Here is a 22,264-nt window from a genome sequence, read left to right as displayed (position 1 = left end):
ATTCTCTTCTGTTATCAGAGAAATCATTTCTTCAAAGAGTGGATATTAAAATCTAACATTAATAAAATATTTGATGTATTTTTATGTAAAATGTAACATTTTAGTTCAAGAAGAAGGCAAGGTAAGCCAAGAGGATGTAAAAAAGCTGCGTAACTTTAATAAACAAAACAAAAGAGTTTAATTCACATGAGAGTAATCCAAAAACAAGAGAATAAACAGTGTGCACATACACAAACAACACCAGACAATGAGTAAACTAAACTGAGGGCAATATATACAGAGCGAGCTAACGATCTAACTAAGGAACAGGTGTGAGAAATCAATCAAACAATGAATAACCATGACAACCAAAGACAAGTGGGAACAAAGGAACAAAGGAAACATGAAACAATCAGAATCAAACTAGAAGTCCATTAAAATGAAACAGAAACAATAACAGAATGTGAAAATACACTGGTAATTTTAATAAAAGTAAATATTAAAATCTACACACTTTCTTTGAAATAAAATTGAATCATATCAGAATATTTTCAGCTTAAGTAATATCCAATAGGTAATAACATTACATAAATGCAAGCAAATTCCATATCATGTTCTAAGATAAATCATTGCTCATCTGACATCAAATTAAGATATTTTGGTACAAAACGTGTTGCCTTCTGCCAGAAAGCTGAGATGAATGACAATACAGTAAGCATTCAAATCACACATCCAGCTGAAGCAGGAAACTATTTAAAAAAGTAAGATCAATTTCCTGGAAATGGTGACCGTGTCAGTGGTCAGGCTTCAGCTCTGTAACAAATCTGTGAACTGACCCACACCGGGCTGTGAACTGGAAGTCTTCTCGCGATTTGAACTTTTCTGCACGAAAAGGAGGGATAAAATGGGAAAATCCAGATGTCCTGTGTTAAAGGAGTCCAATCCAAACAGAATTACTGATGTAATTAAAGCCAAAGGTGCTACCGCAAAGTGTTATATAAAGTGAGTGCACTCTAATGCAAACAAAGCACTGACAGTTTTGTATTATTTTCTCCCAAGAATAATACATTTGTTTTTCAGTTTCATGTGTTATGCTGCAAGATCTTATTAAAGCGTAAAAAAAAAGCCTTACAGGAATTGTTTGAATTTAAATGCATAGAAATTCATTCACAAATAAGTATATATGTTTATGATTTTTTTATTTTTTTTAGAATTGACTGTCATTTTCCTGTCATTTCTCTGTTCCCTCCCCTCAGCTGTCCTATCCTGTGCAGTGAATAATGGGGGCTGTGAGCATGAATGTGTCCAGCTTTCTCCTGTTCACTTCCAGTGCCGCTGCAGACGCGGATACCAGCTCACAGCTGATGGCAAGACGTGCAGACGTGAGTCTTGCTCTTTTACTTGTGTATCTAAATTTCATAACCGTGGCTGGACTTGGTGGTGCTCAATGTTTAGTTTAAAACAAAATTAACTACAGATGGTGCTTGTTTTCGCTGTTTCAAAATAGCAAGGCTTCATGTTCAACTTACTAGATAGTTGATATAATGTTGACAAAACATCATGATTTGTCCAGTAATCCTGATAAAAGCCTTTAGTACAGTAGTCAGAAGTCAAATATCATGTTTTGGATACTGGTGCCCCCATCTAGACCAGCACCTGACCAGTGTTAACCAGTCTGGACCAGTATGGAAATTCATGTTGGTGTAAGATGGTTATTTCAGCAGGGTATAGAAGCGGTTATTTTTGTTGCTTATTTAAACTCTTTACCTTTTGAAAGTTTTGTTATGTTCATTACGTTGTCCATAAAACGTCCCGGCAGTGCATATCACATGCCGTTAATCAAAGAGCATGCTGACAAGAGGATGAAAGTAGGAAAAGCTTTGGTCTAAAACTGTGTCATAAAGTCAGTATGTAGCTTTTGGACGTGTGGATGAAAGGGTTCTGGGTAGAAAGGTAGAAGCTAAAGAAACTGATCAAAACACTAAAACCCAGATGTACTGTTTTCTTTGAGATATTGGCCACTGATTTGACGACTTGAAGGTTGCAGAAGAGGGCATCTGTATCAGTCCTGACTGAATTCAAATAAGGTTAGACTAGTGTGTCATAACCAGAACTTCAGACTTTGCAGTGTGAGTCACTTGAACAGCAATTTCTTAAACCTCTGTGCATTTTTGGCCTACTTTAAACAGCAGTTTTCACTGAGAGAAACTTATATTATTTAGGCGATAGCATCCTAATATTGGCGGACACTGTGTCAATTCCAGTGTGTCTGCCAAAATTCATATTCAATCTACACTACCACACATATCCAATGTCCTGACACTAACCAGATACAATTGTTCCCCTATGAAGTCTTACCACTGAGAGTTAGGTGAAGACAAGGAGAAAGAAGGAGGGAGAAAGAGAATGTGTATCTCATTGTGTAACTGTAAGACATTGCCAAAAACACAACCTTCCATGCATCAGTGTGGTCACGAGAGAGTGTGGAGAGTTCAATTCGGCAAATGGAAAACATTGTAATTTTATTGTTTTCGAACTGTTGTGATCAAAGTACAGATGAGTCCTGGGACAAAAGTATTTGTACTTGTTAGTTTACTTAAAGACAATGATATATATGTTTATGTCAATTAAACATATGATATAAAGACTATATCATATAGTATATGTCATAAGCAACATATGCTGCATTACATTTTCAAGCAATTTCACACACTGTTGTTCTGAATCAATCAACACAAAACCTATTACAATATCCACCTTATGTTCAATGTAAAAGCTTTTTTAACTCGCATGTGCAAGGCTTCTGGTTTTAGCTTTTTTTCTATAAAAACAGTTTGTTGTGCTGCGTGATATGGCAAAATAGTATTTGTTGTTATTTTAATGTTATCGTAATCATAAACACACTGGTTTGTAGAGCAAATAATTATACCGTTTACTGCACTTTATTCTTCTATTTATTTAGCAGCTAATGAGTCGGAAGTCTTGAACATTCACAGGAAATGGTTTACTTCTGCATTGAAAAATAAGGTGAATTTAATTACTGATATTCAGACAAACAGCATTACAATCAGTTAATAATGAGTAACTTCGATTTAAGGGACATATTGTCAGCTCTTTGTGTTTTTTGAAAATAGTTCAACTCAAAGGCCAAAGCAGAATTAATGGTTGCGTGTCTATGAGTAGAACACAGAAGCTGAATCCAAGTGAATCCAATTTTTTGACGAATCGCTTGAGTGAATGATTCAATGACTTGCTTCATAAGATCGTTCATAAAGTCGCTGTCATTTTCACCTGCTGTTTTATGAATACTATGAAGTCAGACATACTCTTTTCACATACTGTTTTTTATCTACTATATAGTAAGAAAGTAGGTATATTTAGACGCATACAAGGAGTCATTTGTTCCAGTCCTTAATGTTATCAGTGTTTTTGAATGAATCGGTTGAGCCAACAAATCAATGATTCACTCATTAAGACAAACTATTGGCGTAATTATGTGATGTGTAGAAAGAGTCACCTTAACATCTGGAATGCACAAACACAGACAAGCTAAGTGAAACAGTTGTACTGTACTGTATATCAGCAATAAATATCATATTCATGGTATTTAAATGGTAGGCCAAGGCCTCGAATCGTCAACGATTTGCTCACCCAAACCTATAAAAATGTGTTGAAAAGTAAGTTTATAGCAGTCATAAACCTGGCAATATTTGTTTCTCCCTGATGTAATATATTACGCTATATGTTAAAAACACATTTTTTTTTTTTATATATATTTATTTTGGATAGAAACTGTCCTCCAAAGGGTCTCAAAATTGCATTGTATGATGTGTTTTATGTCATAACGTGACTGAGGCAAGTATGGGAATTCAGAAAGCAGGAATTATGTGTGTGTATTACATGGACTGTGTTGACAAGATAATGAGAGTTTGTGTGCGTGAGGGAGACAGCCAGTAAAATGACTTATACGATCTGACTCAAATGGCATGTGTTTCAGTGAGGAACCCATGTGCGGAGAGGAACGGCGGCTGTGTGCACTCATGTCGCAGTGATGCCGGTCATGCTGTGTGCAGCTGTCACCAAGGCTTCACGCTGGCCCCGGACCAGAAGAACTGTGAAGGTAAAAGCTTCCGACAGCAGCAGTGAAGGGCCTTCCCACCTTGCTAGGGTTCAGTTACGCTGTCATGGAAAGTATTAAAGGGTTTCTCATCTGCTGGATCCTCTTTTTCCAAAGTTTTTAAACAAGTTTCTTTCCCATGGTGTGAGAACAGTGGAAGCTCTGTCTTTAATTAGATAGCTGAAAACTGTAGAACATGGCTCATCTTCTCAACGCTGGCCAGGACTGGAGAGGGAGACAGTGAGCAGAGCTTTCCACTCTCAAGGCCATGATGGAACCAGTTAGAGCTTGAGGGGTTGCACTCATTGATATTCATTGAAGAAATGTCTGTTTTCTGACCCAAATAGAAAAAAGTGACATGTCATCAGGAACTTGTAATTGGTGTGTTTCAGATGTTGATGAGTGTGAAACGGGACTGGCGGCATGCGCTCACAGTTGCCGGAACACCCCGGGCTCTTTCTCCTGCTTCTGCAAACCAGGATATGAGCTGGGCTCTGATGGCAGGAAATGCTACCGTGAGCTAACTTTCTCTTAATTCACTTCTGAGCACGGTTCACTGAACCCCAGTGGTCCCAAAAAGTAGGGATGGGTGAGACAAGTCTGAAGCTCTACCATTTAAAAGTTTGGGGTTGGTAAGATTTTTACCGAATGAAGTCTTTGCTCACCAAGGCTGCAGAAATACAGTAAAAAAACAGTAATATTGTGATATGTTATTAGTTTAATATAACTGTTTTCTGTTTTTTTCTATTCCTGTGTTGGGAAAGCTGAAAGAAAAGAAAACTTTTGTAACATTATAAATGTCTTTGTTAACACATTGATCAATTTAATACATACTTGCTAAATAAAAATGTCTTTCTAAGAAGAATCTGACTGACCTAAACTTTTAAACGGTAATGTGTTTGACTTATTAAGCAAGAAAATAATTCATAAAGTAAGCTTCAAAATGAAAAAGCTGAACTGTATTAGTGAATAGAATAGGAACTATTTCTCATCTGTACATGCACAAAACGTTTAAAAAAACGTTAAGTTAAAAATCCTCATGTTCTGTAATTGTTGTTAGAACATAATACACAAAGATTGTTTGTTGAACATTTGCTGTTTAGGCCTATTCAATTTTGAATCAATATCAGCGATATTGGCCTAGCACTTGCCATCAGATTCTCTTCTTACGAATTTTTATTATGAAACTAGCACAGTATAGGAGATTGGCTGTAAAAATTGAAGTTGAATTAAATAAACAAATAAATATACTGGTAGTGGAGTTATTGGTATCGATATCAGCAAGATTGGCCTAGCACTTGACATGGGATTATATGAACATGTTCCACTAACATTTGAAAACCAGAAAGTGACAACTTTGCAATAAATGACACAAAGTTTGATAAATCTAATGCAGTGAGAGTCATGCTATTTTAAAGTGTTCATAATCATTTTTGTTTTTAAACAATTGTTCCATTGAATCATTCACTTTCCTGTAGGTATTGAAATGGAGATTGTTAACAGTTGTGACTCTGATAACGGTGGCTGTTCGCACCACTGTCAGCACGGCGCACTCGGACCCATCTGCAGCTGTAACCAGGGTTATCAGCTCGCAGAGGACCTCAAAACCTGTTTGGGTGAGTGTGCAGGTGTACAGACAGATACATAAATTAGTTTTACAGAATAACTCCAATGAAATCTATCTCTTGGCCTCAGCGTGCATCCAGCCACACTGATAAACCTTTAAAATCATCATTCCTCAAACAAAATGAACGACTATTTCCTGCAAAAGCGAATGTCTGCCAGCTGGATCCCAGCAGTTTTGGGTCTTGTGTTTTTCTGGCTGTGCCCTGAAGGTTCTCTCTTCAGAACTGGAATTGTGCTTGTGTAAATACCCGGTCTACAGAGTCCTAATACACACCAATGGCTCATGGCCTCGCTTCCTGTGCTGCTTTTATTTGTCTTGTAGATCTGGAAGAATGTGAGGAGGGAACTTCATGCTGTGAGCAGGACTGCACAAACTACGCTGGAGGTTATGAGTGCTACTGCAGGGCAGGATACAGACTCAATGCAGATGGATGTGGATGTGACGGTACATCACAACCTGTTTATTACAGATCGACTATTAAAGAAGAGCGAGGAGACATATCAGTTTCTGGCAATGCTATAATGAAATCAGCCCTAGTTACATCACAGTGCAGTCACATTGTCTAAGAGCGTTGTGTTTTCTGCTGGTGTGTAGATGTGGATGAGTGTCTGTCTGATAATGGGGGCTGTGAGCACATTTGTCAGAACACCGCTGGCTCCTATCACTGCTTCTGTCAGTTTGGAAACCGGCTCGCTGATGATAGACATTCCTGCATCTGTAAGTACACTGTGGGGGTCACAGTGGTTAATTAGTTATTTGCTATGCATTATACAGCTATTTAGATTACTTGATTCTGATTGGTTAGACACATTCTGTGGTCGGATATGTACAGCCATATGGTCATCGTTGCAAAATAAACCCTAAGTGATCAGGTGCAGCATCACTTAGATTATGAAGGGGTTTTTTTTGCAATGATGACTAGCTGACTGTACATTATCCAGTTATTTAATGGATTCTTGACAAGAAGTAATTAAATAAATGAATACATACATTTTTATTTTATTTTATTTTATTTTATTTTATTTTATTTATTTATTTATTTATTTATTTATTTATTTATTTATTTATTTATTTATTTATTTATTTATTTATTTATTTATTTATTTATTTATTTATTTATTTTATTTTATTTATTTTATTTATTTTATTTATTTTATTTATTTTATTTTATTTATTTTATTTATTTTATTTATTTTATTTATTATTTATATTTATTTTATTTATGTTTATATTTATTTTATTTTATTTTATTTTATTTATTTTTTTATATGAAAAAAGAGACTGTGAAAGCTTCCAAACTAACACAGTGTAGGTGATTGGTTAGAAGGGAAATGTCATCATACAAAAATATTTGACCTCAGAATCGACTGACCAATCCGAGTCGAGTATTATGTACTAATTTTGTAAAATTAAAGCTAACCTGTTTACCTAATTTCCTACATAGTTCTTGTATGATTTCCAACAGTCCATAACCTTTTGTCTCACATTATGAAGTAATGAAAAATCAATATTCTATGTACATATTTGTTTTTTAAATATGTTTTAAATATATTTAATATTGTCTCATGGACCCCTGGAAGACTCACAACTACTCTTTGGAACCTCATGGCGATCCGAATAAAGATCTGAATAATTTTATTTGGTATTTGAAAAATATCTGTCTAATAAGAAGCACTGATAAACCTATTCAGTATGATACATAGTTGTTGTAACAGCAAGACAACATTGATCATGTCAATATATCTGTTTCTCTGTGTAGCCCTTGAGAGAGCAGTTGAGGAATTGTCCAGTCCAGTTATGGTTGAGAGACCTCTCCTTCATCTCACTCTCCTCCAGGACTACCCACAACCCCTGGAGCGCTATCACGACTATGAGGAAGACCGCTTCGGAGAGCTGCGGGCAGAGAGCACCCTCTCTGAGAAATTTAGTGTGTTGTTTTTTTCAATTGTCTTGGTTTATTATTAGTGGGGCTTGCTTCTTATTAATCTTAGTTTGTCTTGTCCATCGCAGTGTGTTTGAATGGGACATTTGGCCATGACTGCAGCCTGACGTGTGACGACTGCTCTAACGGAGGACTGTGTAACATTGACACAGATGGTTGTGACTGCCCAGATGGTTGGACAGCGATCATCTGTAACCAAAGTGTGTCCATTATATCGTGTGAAACATACACTACTATTCAAAAGTTTAGGGTCGATAAGATTTAAAAAAAAATGTTTTGAAAGAAGACTCACCAAGGTTGCATTTATTTGCTCAAAAATACATTATACATATTATTACATTTTAAATTAGCTGTTAATGTACTGTATATTAAAATGTCATTCATTCCTGTGATGGTAAAGTTTAATTTTCAGCATCATTACTCCAGTCTTCAGAGTCACATGATCCTTCAGAAATCATTCTAATATGCTGATTTGGTGCTCAAGAAACATTTCTTATTATTATCAATGTAAAAAACAGTTGTGCTGCTTAATATCCTGTGGAAACCTTTTTTGTTAAAGATTTTTTTACGAATAAAAAGTTCAAAAGAACAGCATTTATTCAAAATAGAAATCTTTTGTAATATTATAAATGTTTTACTGCCACATTTGATCAATTTAATGTTCCCTTGCTGAATAAGTATTAATTTCCTAACCCTAAACCCAAACTTTTGAACAGTAGTGTAGGCCTACACTGTAAAAAATTTGCTGTAATTTTGCAGCTGTTTGCCAGTAACTTACTGTAGATTTAAATTTATGTTATTTACTGGCAACAGTTTGTTCAAAGTTAAATGAACATTATACATTAACAAGTCTTTGTCTTTAAAGAATAAAATTATAAAATAACAATCTAATGCAAAGCATTCTGGGAACCAGAAATCTTCATCAACCTTTTTCTGTTTTTTTCCTTCAGATTTTGGTTCCCAGAATGCTTTGCATGAGGATGTTATTTTAGTTTTATTCTGTAAAGATAAAGACTTGTTAATGTTTAATGTTCATTTAATTTTAAACAAATTATTGCCAGTAAATAACATCAATTTAAATCTACAGTAAGTTACTGGCAAGTAGCTGCCAGTAATACTGTAATTTCTACAGATTTTTCTAACAGTGTATATTTGTCATATTTACTTAGTACGAAATAACACTTTCTTTTGTCCATTTTAGCCTGCCCAGAGGGAACATTTGGTAGAAACTGTTCTTTCTCTTGTAAGTGCAAAAACGGTGGCACCTGCGACCCGATTAGCGGGAAGTGCCGCTGCGCACCTGGAGTCAGTGGAGACCTGTGCCAGGACGGTGAGTGACTGCCAGATTAGAGCATAAAATGAAATCGTATCTGTGCCAAATCTGATGTTCCAATTACTGTTGGTATGTTTATATGAAATATGGCCTGTGTTTTATATCTCAATTTACAGCTGATGATTTTAGTTGATGTTAATCTGTGAATTAAAGCTAAAATGTGTAGTTTTTACTCTCTCTGTGTTTTAGGTTGTCCAAAGGGACTTTATGGAAAGCACTGCAACAAGAAATGTAACTGTGCCAATAACGGCCGCTGTCACCGCACATATGGAGCCTGCCTGTGTGATCCAGGGCTCTACGGCAGGTTCTGTCACCTTCGTAAGTCCAGCAGTATATCACACAGACAGTGACTTAAACTCCAGGAGATACTTACACAGAGTGATTTCCCCAAGTAGGACATGTTCCTGGATCAACTTCTTTTTCTGGACACAACATTCCTGTGAAGCAATCAAATCCCTAATCCTATTCCAAACCATAACCATAAAATCAAAGGGAAAGAGACATTGGGGTCCAAAAGTCTGAGACCACTAATATAAATATATAATGCAAGTTTGGGTAACACTTTATTTCAGTAGTCCACTTTACACATTCTACTAACTATAAGTAACTTTGCAACTACATGTCAGCTACCATTCATTAGAATCTTAGTAGACTGTCTGCTAAATATCGGCTAACACTTTATTTTGATGGTCCCCCAACAGACATTAGTACACTAGTACTTGCAAAGTACAAGCAACGTATAATACTATACCCTAACCCTAACCTAACAGTTACTTGTACTCAAATCAAGTCACTTTTATATTTATTTTTTATACTTTATTTATATAGTGCTTTATACAATACAGATTGTTTCAAAGCAGCTTTACAGTGAAAACAGGAAAATGATTCAATGATGCAAACAGAGTTTCTCTAATGATAGTTAGTTGACATGTAGTTACTTATAGTTAGTAGAAAGAGTTACTTATAGTTAGTAGAATGTCTAAAGTGGACTATTGAAAAATAAAATGTAGCCCAAGTTTTTGTTAAACCTGATAATCATGTTCTCCTGCATGATTTGAGATGATCCAAAGAGCATCTTAAGCTTCAGTGAAAGAGTCACATGAACATTGTCACAAATGTGCTTGTTTGATTAGTGATTGTCATTGCACTAAATACAAAATAAGGGGTTTTAAGAGTGTCTGTCATAAATGTTTCGTCATTTAAAATAGATAAATCCTAAAAAATAAAATAAAATAACAATTCAAACCAGGTTTAAATTAGATTCCCAGATTTCTGATTTTCAGTGTGGTTTAAACCTAAACTTAATACCTGATTCATTGATATACTGATTCAGTTGATTGTTGTTCCAGAACCTACAAAGATGATGATCCAGGAACATTTCCTATTTGTGTTAATCATGTTATCATTTTAACATCTGATGGTTCTCTTGGTTATAACAGAATGTCCTACACAATGTCTTTTCCAGCTTGCCCCAAGTGGTCGTATGGATCTGGCTGCTCGTCGGAGTGTCAATGCGTGCAGCAGAACACGCTTGAGTGCCATCGACGTCATGGAACATGTGTGTGCAAGCCTGGCTATCAAGGCAAGACCTGCGACCTAGGTCAGTTCAGGGAAGTACAATTCACTGGATTGACAGCTTATGTGTGAGAAATATGTTTTATGTGTTGTTCTTTGCTTTTTAGAGTGTGATAGTGGATACTATGGTCCAGGATGTAAATCAAAATGCCAGTGTCCATTGGGAGTGTCTTGCCATCACATGACCGGACAATGTCAGCGCCAGTGCCCAGCAGGTCTTCACGGGGAGCACTGCGAACAAGGTGAGTTTAAGTCATGTATTTGCTGGAACAGCGTTAGAAGAGTTTCCATAAAAGTGGATTTATGGCCATCTCTGAGAGTCATTGTGTAAGTTACGCTGGACTAGTGTTTGACAGTACGAATAACATGAGGGGGCCAGGCCAAACACAGCTGCCAAACACTGATGGAAATACCTTTATCTCCTGGCCTGCTGGATGTGTGGATATGATCCTGTATTTCACTCTATTGAAAGATCTAGAATATTCGAGCCCAGCATGTTACAAAACAGATTTTATAATCTCATGGATAACAGGAATTTTCTTGGCCTTTTGAAAGTCTGATGAACTATGTGGAGGTCGCAAGTCAGTTCAGATACGGTCAGCAGGGAAAAACAATGCTCATAATTAATGCTAAAACTAACAGTTTAATCATGCATTGTTAGAATAGAGTGATGCAGTGATGACATATTTTTGTAGGCCAATCTGGAAGTTAGCATCACCCTGGTTCCTTCGACGAATAACACGACCACCAAACGTTTGGTTCATCATCATAATTGTAACAATGAGACAGGGACGAAGCGGAGAGAGAATCCACATGCAAGCACTACTTTCCTAACAATACAAACAGGTAATCTAGGGCAAACAAAGAAACTTAGGACAGAAACATTGTAGAGCAAACAACGACTGACAAACCACAAGAGAAACACAAGGGCAATTTATACACAGGCTATCAATGTAACAAGGGGGTGTTGTTGATTGTCATGGGAACACACGAGGGTAACCAAGGGAACTAACAAGACACACCTGGAGAAACTAATCAACATGAAAAACATTCACAACATACACAAAAGTCCTCACACAAGACATGAACACATCGTGACAATAATCTTCACAAATGAACTACTTTTATGAATTATGAATTTTGAAGCCTAAATACAATTGGCAGAAGTAAAAAGCTAAACGTAGACTAACTAAATCACAGTCGCATGCCTTTTTCAAGAAAAAAGTCTCAAGGGAGTAGGTACTGATGTCTTTTATGTCGTAAAATGAGAGTTTTGTTAACCACAGACTTCATTTCAGGCTTTTCACCAAAAACCAGTTTAAAAAAAAACATTGTTTTCCAAATTTACCAGATGCCAATGTAGTGAGGTTGCATACACACCCTCATTCTCAAACTATGAACATGGTAACCATATTGTAAAAATAAGTTGCAAAAAGGGGTCAGTTTACATCAAAACGTTGGCAAAACCAGCTTGTTTAATACAAAGGGTCAGAAATGTTTGAAAATGGCTTGAACAAGACTTTTTTGGGGTGAAAATGTTGAGTAAGTCATTTTCAAGGTAAGAAAGTTCAAAACTGTAGTTGGACCTGCTTGAAACTTGCACACTTTTATTTAATAATGATATCCGGGCCAGATGACATTCAGTTGCTTGAGTTGATATGTATACATGCCTTTTTATGAGTATAAAACAAAACTGTCCTGCTGCCATGATATTCAGAACCCCAGCAGCCTTCATGCCTCAGTCCAGTCCACTTGGCAGGGGGTACGGAAATATCCCGAATATTTCAGCAGAAACACTGAGCTGGCAGTCAAACCCCACAGCCTGGAAGTCATTAAACGATCAGAGTGCTACGTCTGCCATCAATTAGGAACAACAGGCTGCGAAGAGAGTCGCTTTGGCTTGCCTTTTTTACTCGTAGCCTGTAGTTGCTTGACCTGTCAGTTCATTACTCTTGATGCTCAGTAGACTGTCTGGCCCATGTAAAATCTGGATCCATGAACATTATGATTTATAATAAGATTTTGGTTTATTTGTAAAGGATTTTTCACAGTAATTATCATTACAAAGCAACATGTTAAAAGTATTAAGAGTCATTTACACTGTTTCATCTGTAAGAACCGATGTACTATATTTTACAGTGTGCCCTGTGGGACAGTTTGGAGTTGGATGCTCACAGTTTTGTGCCTGTAATGGAGCTCCATGTGACTCAGTGACCGGGCAATGTCACTGTCCCGCTGGGCAGACAGGGGAACACTGCAAGGAAGGTAAGAAAAACAGCACTGGAGATCAAGAAGTGCTGCAAAGTAAAAAAAAAGAAAAAAGAAAAGAAAGGAAAAAAGAAACCAAAGACAGAGAGTCATTTAATACTTTCAAATAGTTTAGAGCGAGTTTGCTAGTGAACCATCATATTCACTTATCCCAAATTTATCTGGAATCATCATTTTACATGGTGCTTCATCTGAACCGTATTAAACAAGCTGACCTCAGCTTCTCTCCTCGCTCTACACGTCTAAGAGAGATGAAAATTGTTATGCCATTAATGACTTTTCATTCTGTTCTGGAGTGGAGTGGATGAGGTAGTTTAGAGGGGAGAAATTGCTGTGTTTTTGGAGGTCTATTATTAGCCACAATTTGCTAAGCCAAAGATCACAGACATAAATATGGTAATATATCCCTCCTTACGGGCCAATCCATTAGAGGAGTTCTCTCTCAAATACAAAAGGAGACGCATTCCAGAAAGAGAAGAGTGAAGAGCTAGTTAATAACCCAGAGACAACTATTAGCTGTTAATGAACAGTCCGTGGCTTCCAGCTGAGAGTGTTGTGTGTGTGTGTGTGTGTGTGTGTGTGTGTGTGTGTGTGTGTGTGTGTGTGTGTGAGAGAGAGAGGTTAAATGTGAGGTGTGCTGTGATGCTGTCAGGACTCCCATGTTGACATACCTGTAAGTATGAATAAGATGAACAGCTTTTACCCCTTATTTAGATTATTTGGTTATATCTGTTAATGTATTGACATCATGCTAAGTTATTTTACATTTTGAATAATATGTAGTAAGAAGCCCATTTTAGCTGCAAAAGAAATCATGCTTTGGTAAATCTAATTTATGAGATAAACCTTCAAAATTATGAGATAAAAAAATTGAAATTATGACACAATAAGTTTTCAATCTCATAATTATGTCTTTTAGGTCATAATTATGATTTACCAAAGCATGATTTTTCTTATGTGGTAAAAATAGAACAATAGTTTTCCTAAAAATAAAAATTCTGCTATAATTTTTTTATCCCTCATGTAATTTCCTCAACTGTATGACTTTCTTTCTTCTGTGGAACAAAAAAGAAGATATTTGGAGAAATGTATATTTTTACAATGAAAGTCCAGTGTTGTTTAGTTTGAGTTCTTCAAAATAACTTATTTTGAAAGAAATGCATACAGATTTGGAACAACATGCGGTAAATTATTAACTTTATTCTATAACTATGTTAAGAGTGTGAAGAGGGCCGTTGGGGACTGGGATGTGCAGAGTTGTGTCCTTCCTGTTATAATGGTGGAGTGTGTGATCGGCAAAACGGCACCTGCATTTGTCTGCCGGGATACATGGGAAATCTCTGTCAGAATGGTAACATTTTAATCTTTCATTTAAATAATCTTAATTCATCATCAAACCAGACATATGTCATGAGTTTGTAATGACATTTATATTTCTGTTTTTCAAATGCAAGATCGAATTTATCTGTTGATATATTTCACATGGTGGCAAATTTTGCATTGTTTTTATCAGTCTGCCCAGTTGGATACTTTGGCCTCAGCTGCCAGTTGCGCTGTTCCTGTGAAAACAGTGGGTATTGCCAACACGTGACGGGTCTCTGTGTTTGTAAAGATGGCTGGACAGGGCCCAACTGCGCAAAAGGTAAGGTCACACTTAAGGCACAGATTAGATTTAGTTCCATGTCTAGAACTTAGTGAGTGAGACCATACTAAATATGAGACTGCACTTCAGTGATAATGTCAAATGGATGTCAGACAGCTTCTCTTCAACATAAGACTGAGCTGTCCTATAGGACCAGATGACCTTTGCTGGTCACATTACTGCAGCTGCCCAGTCTTGCCTCTTCATGCCCCATAAAATAACAAAATCCAGAACTTCATGCATTGCCACAGATGCTACCACACCCAACTCCTTGTTCAGGATTTATTGTGTTTAGAATAGACTTTTGTACCCATTACTGGTCAACATAGATCTGTTATGTATATCTATGTATCTTTTATGTAAACATCTCGAGTTTACGCAAAATGAAGCTCCATGATGTGTGTTCCATCTCCAGAATTTCTCACATAATACCCCGTTCTTTGCATTGGTTCCTTATTTAAGGCCTCATTACATATAATTCAGCCTGTATTTTAATAGGAATTACATCATATCCAGTCGGACGGCCACATACTTTACGTAGATGTTGATGTTGCAACTCTTCACTGCCCCATCATTGCCCCCCCCCCCCCATGATGATAAATCAGCATTTAATCATTTTTATCAGCATTTTTGTCTGCGGGAATTAAATATACATTGCAAAAGATAATTTGATATTTATTTTCAAATAATATTCAATGTTAAGAACTTGAAGTGAAAAGTCAGCTTGTGAAAAGTCACCCTATTTACTTTCTCACTATACACTCCATCCAATCCATTACAAATACATGCATCAGGTTTCTTCGCATAAATGATTCTTGCCCTCAGTGGATCCGTGCAGTTTGTTGCAAAAAAACATCTGCCAGGAAACCCTAAAGTAAACGAGTTGACTGCTTTAATAAATCTGGTCTCTTTACTTTTCTCAAACTCGTAATGTGTTCATCTCATAGTGACATAGTGGGAATTAATTATTTGATGTAATGGGGCATGTATATTCTGTGGCAGCTTGTGAGCCGGGACACTGGGGGCCGAACTGTGCCAACCCGTGTGACTGCAGGAGCAGCGTGGGCAGCTGTGACCCTGTGACAGGGCAGTGCCATTGTGATGCAGGCTACACGGGACCACGCTGTGATCAAAGTATGAGCAACCATTGGTATGTCCTTCAGGGATCGTAAATCTAGCATTTTCTGATGTTTTTGTTGTGTTTTCTAGAGTGTCCCCATGGTTTCTTCGGACAGGGCTGCCGCCACAGATGCCAGTGTGAGAATGAAGCAGCGTGCGAGCATGTGAGCGGTGCCTGTACTTGTTTACCAGGCTGGACTGGAACGTACTGTGAAAAACGTAGGGAAAATTTCTAGTTATGTGCTACATATGTTTAAATCTAGTCCATTTAACCTGTTTAAATGTGTCTTCAACAGCATGTCCTGAGGGCTTTCACGGTTTCGAGTGCCAGCAGAAGTGCCAGTGCTTGAATGGTGGTCGTTGTCGCCCCGTGACTGGAGACTGCCAGTGTCCCTCCGGCTGGGTCGGTCCTCTCTGCAACACCAGTGAGTCATTTTACTGCAGTCAACATCCCATGACATTGAATGGTAACAAGGAGCATGTTCAAAGCATTCCCTAACTCTTCCGTGTAAGGTGAAAGACAAGTAGAGCAATAAAACAGATGCTTTGAATTTGTGTGTCAGTGGATCGGCACACTTTACATGCCGGCAAGGCCTCGTCCTGATATACCTTTGATGTGGAATCATGGTGGCATTGTATTTCAGGATGTATTGCAGTACCTTGTGTTGTTTCAAAAACAAAACAAAACATAGTTTTATTGATTATATTGTCTTGCTGTAGCATGCGAAGCTGGCACCTATGGCCCTGGCTGCAATCAAACCTGTAACTGCCACAATAATGCCACCTGTGACCCTGCTGATGGGCGATGTGAGTGTGGAGCAGGATGGACAGGGAACAGCTGTGAACAAGGTGATGCTTTTAATGTAACTGTCCTCACAAACCCCCACAAAAAAACATAACTATATTGCTTAGTCACCCCACTCACCGACACATCAACGGGTGGCATCGACGCATCAGTCTTCCCTGCGTTAACATCAGCTATTTTTACCTTTAACCTGATGCGCTGTTCTCATAAGGTGTACATTTAGGATGTTTGGGTTCTCCAGAGACCCTTGACAGTAAAATGTGATATCTTATTTCCTATTGTTTTCACTCTACAGTTGTGATTTTTATATTTGGGTTTATTTAAAATATGTTTATCTCTCATGCCAGAATCATGTTCATCTGAATGTTCATAAGATAGAGATCTTTGTCTTTATTATACAAGTTGTAGGTAAGATTTGTGTGTGTGTGTGTGTGTGTGTGTGTGTGTGTGTGTGTGTTCCCAGAGTGTCCAGCTGGCTGCTATGGTGTGGGCTGTCACCAGCACTGCCTGTGCCAGAATGGAGGGTCATGTGACCGGATCAGTGGGCACTGCACATGTCTTAGTGGATGGACTGGAGTGGCCTGTGAACTGGGTAAAACAGACCAAACCGTTTACTGTAGCATTTAAAGTAATTCAAATAACAGTGTGCATTAAACCGTTTGGCAGAAGTTAGTTTGATTTTTTTTTTTTTTTTTTTTTTGGGCACATGTTAAGGTGACAATGTTTTTTTTCTCCCCCAAACGTCCTATTTATGTTTTCAGAATGTGCTCTGGGACATTTTGGCATGAAGTGTCAACACAGATGCGAGTGTGAGAATGGTGGTGTGTGTGACCGACAGAGTGGCAAGTGTTCCTGTCCAGCAGGCTGGATGGGCACACGCTGTGAGATGGGTAAAAGCATCATACGGTGATCTTATCATAATGTTGGCTGAAAAAAAATGATGACATGTACATTAATCCCATTCTGTGTGTTCTGATCAGCATGTACTCAAGGTTTATATGGGCCAGGCTGTAAGGAGCATTGCAGGTGTGATCATAACGCCCCATGTCATCACGTCACTGGCACCTGCATGTGTCCGGCGGGCTGGAGAGGCTCACACTGCGAGAAAGGTAATTTTCCCCAATGTCTGTCAATTGCCCCCTGCTGACAGACCCACCGTAACTCATTTGTGCTCTTTCAGTTTGTTTACCCGGTTCATATGGGAAGCGATGTGCTCAGCGATGCCACTGTCCTCGCGCCACTTCCTGTAACCATGTGACCGGGGAGTGTGGCTGCCAGCCTGGTTTCACTGGTAACGGCTGTGAGCGAAGTGAGTGATTATCTATAGATCTCATCACATTTACAGTGAAATATCTTTGACAGCACATGAGCGAAACACTGATCTTGCTGGTGTGTGTCAGTGTGCCAGTCAGGTACGTTTGGACTGAACTGTAACCAGGTGTGCCAGTGCTCTGAGGTGAATCAGCTCTGTCACCCCGTCACCGGTGTGTGTTACTGTGCTCCAGGATACCATGGCACCACGTGTGATACAGGTGTGCCCTTCATGATGACACCTTCTTTCATCTTATGGGTAATTCACACTGTACCGGCAGACCAGCGGTGACAGTCAGATTACAGCACGTCACTTCTAATTCCGATTCAGCATGTTCAGTCGGAGAAAACAAGCTCCGACAGGGATAACACACTGATCCGATAAAAGCTGTCGAAGTGTCTGCTGCCGTCTGTCGGTGCGGTGTGAACTGGCCTTTAAAAGGTTTAAGACGAACAGAAAGGATTCAACGTGACAATAGGGCAGTATGGGAAAAAAATATATTCATTTATGAATACACCAGATAGGCCAAATATGCTTTCACAAGTGTTGATTTGTATTAAAATTTCATATTAAATATTAAAAACCTTTTTACATGCATTCATTTATTTGTGCTACTTTTTAAATGCTTTAAATATATAGATTTGTCCCAGACTTTCATCCTAAAAATCAAACATAAAAAATATTAATTACATTTATAAAATAATCTAAATCTAATTTTTACACAATTTACAATTGTCCTTCAGTTGTGACAGCATTGTCATTACAACTGACACTATATAGGAACTTTTATCAAGTGTATTAAGTTAGTGTACTTGTTTAACATGGAGAACATTATTGGAACGTGCTTGAGCTTGAATATGAGACGTGATGTGTGCAGAATATTTTTACAGTGTGTAATTTCCAATCAATCTTTTATTGTCATTTTATTACAAAAATATTTAAATTAAATTTACATTAGTGGCTAAAATGCTCTTTGTTGAAGAAACACATTCTATGAACTTTTAAAGGTCTAATCGTCATTGTACCATTGATGCCTCATTGTTGTTTTAGAGTGTGAGGCGGGACGTTATGGTCCCAACTGCGAAAAGGAGTGCCAGTGTCTGAACAACGGAGTGTGCAAGACCAGCACGGGCACCTGCACCTGCCCAGCAGGATACATTGGACCAAACTGCAATATCAGTTAGTCACACTTGTACAATTTTCATTTATTGTTCATTTCAAGATTTAACCCTCTGGACCTCTTGGTTTAGGTGTCACACTCTCCTCCTTCTCGGTCAAAAGTGACCAAAGCCTTGAAATGTAATTTATTTTTTTTTTCCCCATGAAAATCAATGTAATATATATTTTTGTTCAATAATATTTTTTGATTATTATTTTGAATTTTGAGGTGATTTTATGATACTATGCAATATTTATAAAAGTTTTTATGAGCTATTTTTCCATTCGAATATTTTTTATTTATTTTTTATTATTTTTCACAATAAAATAGAGTGAAGGCCTTTAAAATCTTTTTTTTTATATTTTTTCTTTATGGAGAATAGTGCCATCTGAAGGCGTTAAAAAATAAAAAAAACTTTTTAGACAGAATTTCATAATTTTAAGAGGTTTTGCATTTAGATATATATTTAGACATTCTAAATTTCATACTTTTGTCAAGATTTAGATATATTTTGTCAGATTAGTATCAGGTTTTGTATTATGATTACAATCAAACATTAACAGGGAACTCATGGAAAGCATTTTTGTTAGTATTTGATAATTAAAAATCGAACAAAATAAGGAATGGATAGCAATAATTTTTAATTGCTGTGCACTTTTTTCTGCACAGTGGCTGATTTGTAGTTTGTACCACCAAAAGATTCTCTGAGTTTTCGTATTATTTCATATTTCCCATTCATTTCGTATATCGGTCATTTTAAACCGCGAAGGAGCCAAGTGTGACTTTTTTTTTTTTACCCTTTAACATATCCAAATTATTTCCATGATTTTTTTTTTTTTTTGACATTTACATAGCTAATGCGACAAAAGTCACCAAGTGTCATCCCATTCTGATGAAGCAAAAAAATAATTTTTCGGTCACTTCTGACCAAAGAGGCCCATAGGTTTAAGAAAGGTGAGTGTAATCACTAACAGACTGTTCTCTCTCTCTAAAGCCTGTCCGTTAGGCCGTTACGGGCAAGACTGTGTACAAGTAGCTTTGTGTGGTGAAGGGGCCCGGAGCGATCCGGTCACAGGCAGATGTGTGTGCAAAGCTGGCCAGCGAGGGGAAGACTGTGGGAAAGGTCTGACAGTATTTCTGCTAAAACTGAGGGTGGAGGGATTGAGTTTGTGTGAAATAAGCTGATGTAATTGTGTCTCAGGCTGTGCTAAGGGCTGGTTTGGGGAAGACTGTGCTCAGCGCTGTGACTGCAGTAATGGAGGAGTGTGTGACGCTGTTACAGGAAACTGCACCTGTGGGCTGGGCTGGACAGGAGACAGATGTGATATAGGTCAGCACAGGTTACCCAAACATGAAAATGAAAATTCTGCTAACGCACCTTTTATCAATATTTTAAACCTGTGATGCACCAATATAAAAATTCAAGCCAATACCGATAAGTTGAGAATTATTTTCAGCCAAAATGTACAATTCAAATGTGTTGTTGTGTTGATCAGAGTGTCCCAGAGGGAGATATGGTGCTGACTGCAGGGAAATGTGTGACTGTCAAAATAACGGCACTTGTGACAGAGTGACGGGCGAGTGTCACTGTCCTCCCGGATACTATGGGCATCTCTGTGAACATGGTGAGAAAACACAGGATCTTTTTCATAGAATTTTGCATAGCAGTTTTCTGATGATTCTTAATTTTTCTTTTCTTTTAATCAAAAGCATGCCCTGTTGGTTTCCATGGTCATCGCTGCCAGCTTCTGTGTGACTGCCGTGCCAATGCACCGTGTGACCCTGGAACGGGCCGCTGCCTCTGTCCTCCAGGTTACCAAGGACTCCGCTGTGATAGAGGTACAGAGGAGCTCTTCTATAATGTTACATGTATATAAGTTTGGGGTCGGTTTTTGAGTCTTATATTTTTCCATTTAGCCACATTTCTCTTACTCTTAGTCTCTTATTCTCTTTTTTTGACAAAATAAATAACATGTATATTGTGAAATATTATTAAAATTTAAAATAGCCATTTTCTATTTGAATATATTTTAAAATGGAATTTATTCCTGTGAAGGCAAAGCTGAATTTTTTCGCATTATTGCTCAAGTCACATGATACTTGTGAAATCATTCAAATATGCTGATTTATTGCATTTATTTATATTTTTGAGAAGGTATTTTTTTTCGGGATTCTTTGAGGAAGAGAATGCTAAAAAAACTAATTTATTTGAATACTGAAACTATGTGTGTTATGTGTGTGTGTATATGAAGAGTTCAGATGCAAAAGCCTCTTAGTGCCATCTGAAATTTTCTTCGAGAATGATCATTTTTATCAAGCTCGTAAATTTATGTTCAATAATTTCACTTAAATGGCAATGCAAATTACCTATTAATTGTCATTTAATTGAAATTACTTAAATATACAAGCTTTATAAAAATGATCATTCTAGAAGAAAATTTCAGATGGCACTTAGAGCCTTTTGCATCTGAACTCTTCATATATATATATATATATATATATATATATATATATATATATATATATATATATATATGCCAACACAAACATGTTGGGTTTCCATGTTTTATGGGGACTTTCCATTGACATAACTTTCTGCATTTTTACATTTTCAAAAAAAAAAAAAAAAAAAAAAAAAACAACAACATCAAAATGTCCTCACAAGGACAAGGATTTCGGATATTGCCAACTTTGTGGGAACATTTTGTCTACATTTATGTAGAGTATACCAGGACCATTAACTAATGTTAACAGATTGATCTTAAAATTGTATTAGTATTAACATTAACTATTAATAAATTCTGTATTAGTATTTTCATTGTTAGTTCATGTTGACTAAGGGGCCGTTTACACGACACCGTTTTCAACTAAAAACAGAAAACCTTTTATGCATTTTGGCCATTCATTTGCATGTTGTTTTGGGGGCCTAAAAATGTTGTTTCTTTGAATTTTTAAGTACAATCAACTTGGATGTTTAAGTCATTTCAACTTAAATTACATTAAACTGACCTTAAAAAAAGTTGCTTAACTTATTTTGATGAGCTAAAGCAATGTAAAAACACATGTTGTCATTACTTATTCATTTTCATATCATCATATCATTTTTTTACAGTGTTGAAAACAGGTTTAAAAGTTGTCGCCTCCGTGTAAACTACAAAAACGTGAATTTGTGAAAAGATTCCTTGAGGTTATTCGCATGTGTATTACGTGTTCAGTCTATAGGCATGTAGTGAAAGTGACATCGCCACTTACGTCATGCATAATACAGCGTTTTTAGTCGTTTTCGTGGATCCGTGTGAACGGGGATTTTTTGACTGTGTTTTTCACGTTACATACAACAATGTTAAGGAAAAACTTTTCCATTTTTAGTACATCCTTGTCTTGTA

At 37.1% G+C, this 22,264-nt stretch overlaps 1 protein-coding gene across 1 annotated transcript in view; it reads left to right on the top strand.

Annotated features, from left to right (window-relative positions):
- The window catches only part of megf6a (multiple EGF-like-domains 6a), a 36,005-nt gene that overhangs the window by 8,997 nt on the left and 4,744 nt on the right, over positions 1-22,264 (top strand). The window contains exons 3-31 of the mRNA XM_081385853.1: positions 1,236-1,361; positions 3,977-4,099; positions 4,489-4,611; positions 5,575-5,712; positions 6,045-6,167; positions 6,318-6,440; positions 7,483-7,650; positions 7,734-7,865; positions 8,867-8,995; positions 9,188-9,316; positions 10,464-10,598; positions 10,681-10,815; positions 12,713-12,838; positions 14,061-14,192; positions 14,355-14,483; positions 15,486-15,617; positions 15,693-15,821; positions 15,899-16,027; positions 16,323-16,451; positions 16,871-16,999; positions 17,169-17,297; positions 17,388-17,516; positions 17,588-17,716; positions 17,808-17,939; positions 18,770-18,898; positions 19,873-20,001; positions 20,080-20,208; positions 20,375-20,503; positions 20,589-20,717. Of these exons, the coding sequence (XP_081241979.1) occupies positions 1,236-1,361; positions 3,977-4,099; positions 4,489-4,611; positions 5,575-5,712; positions 6,045-6,167; positions 6,318-6,440; positions 7,483-7,650; positions 7,734-7,865; positions 8,867-8,995; positions 9,188-9,316; positions 10,464-10,598; positions 10,681-10,815; positions 12,713-12,838; positions 14,061-14,192; positions 14,355-14,483; positions 15,486-15,617; positions 15,693-15,821; positions 15,899-16,027; positions 16,323-16,451; positions 16,871-16,999; positions 17,169-17,297; positions 17,388-17,516; positions 17,588-17,716; positions 17,808-17,939; positions 18,770-18,898; positions 19,873-20,001; positions 20,080-20,208; positions 20,375-20,503; positions 20,589-20,717 (3,783 nt within the window). The remainder of the gene's footprint in view (positions 1-1,235; positions 1,362-3,976; positions 4,100-4,488; positions 4,612-5,574; positions 5,713-6,044; positions 6,168-6,317; positions 6,441-7,482; positions 7,651-7,733; positions 7,866-8,866; positions 8,996-9,187; positions 9,317-10,463; positions 10,599-10,680; positions 10,816-12,712; positions 12,839-14,060; positions 14,193-14,354; positions 14,484-15,485; positions 15,618-15,692; positions 15,822-15,898; positions 16,028-16,322; positions 16,452-16,870; positions 17,000-17,168; positions 17,298-17,387; positions 17,517-17,587; positions 17,717-17,807; positions 17,940-18,769; positions 18,899-19,872; positions 20,002-20,079; positions 20,209-20,374; positions 20,504-20,588; positions 20,718-22,264) is intronic.

The sequence above is a fragment of the Scardinius erythrophthalmus genome, assembly GCF_964197995.2.
Source record: "Scardinius erythrophthalmus genome assembly, chromosome: 15".
Lineage (NCBI taxonomy): Eukaryota > Metazoa > Chordata > Actinopteri > Cypriniformes > Leuciscidae > Scardinius > Scardinius erythrophthalmus.
Note: the sequence above shows the minus strand (reverse complement) of the source record. Positions and strands in the feature narration are given on the sequence as shown.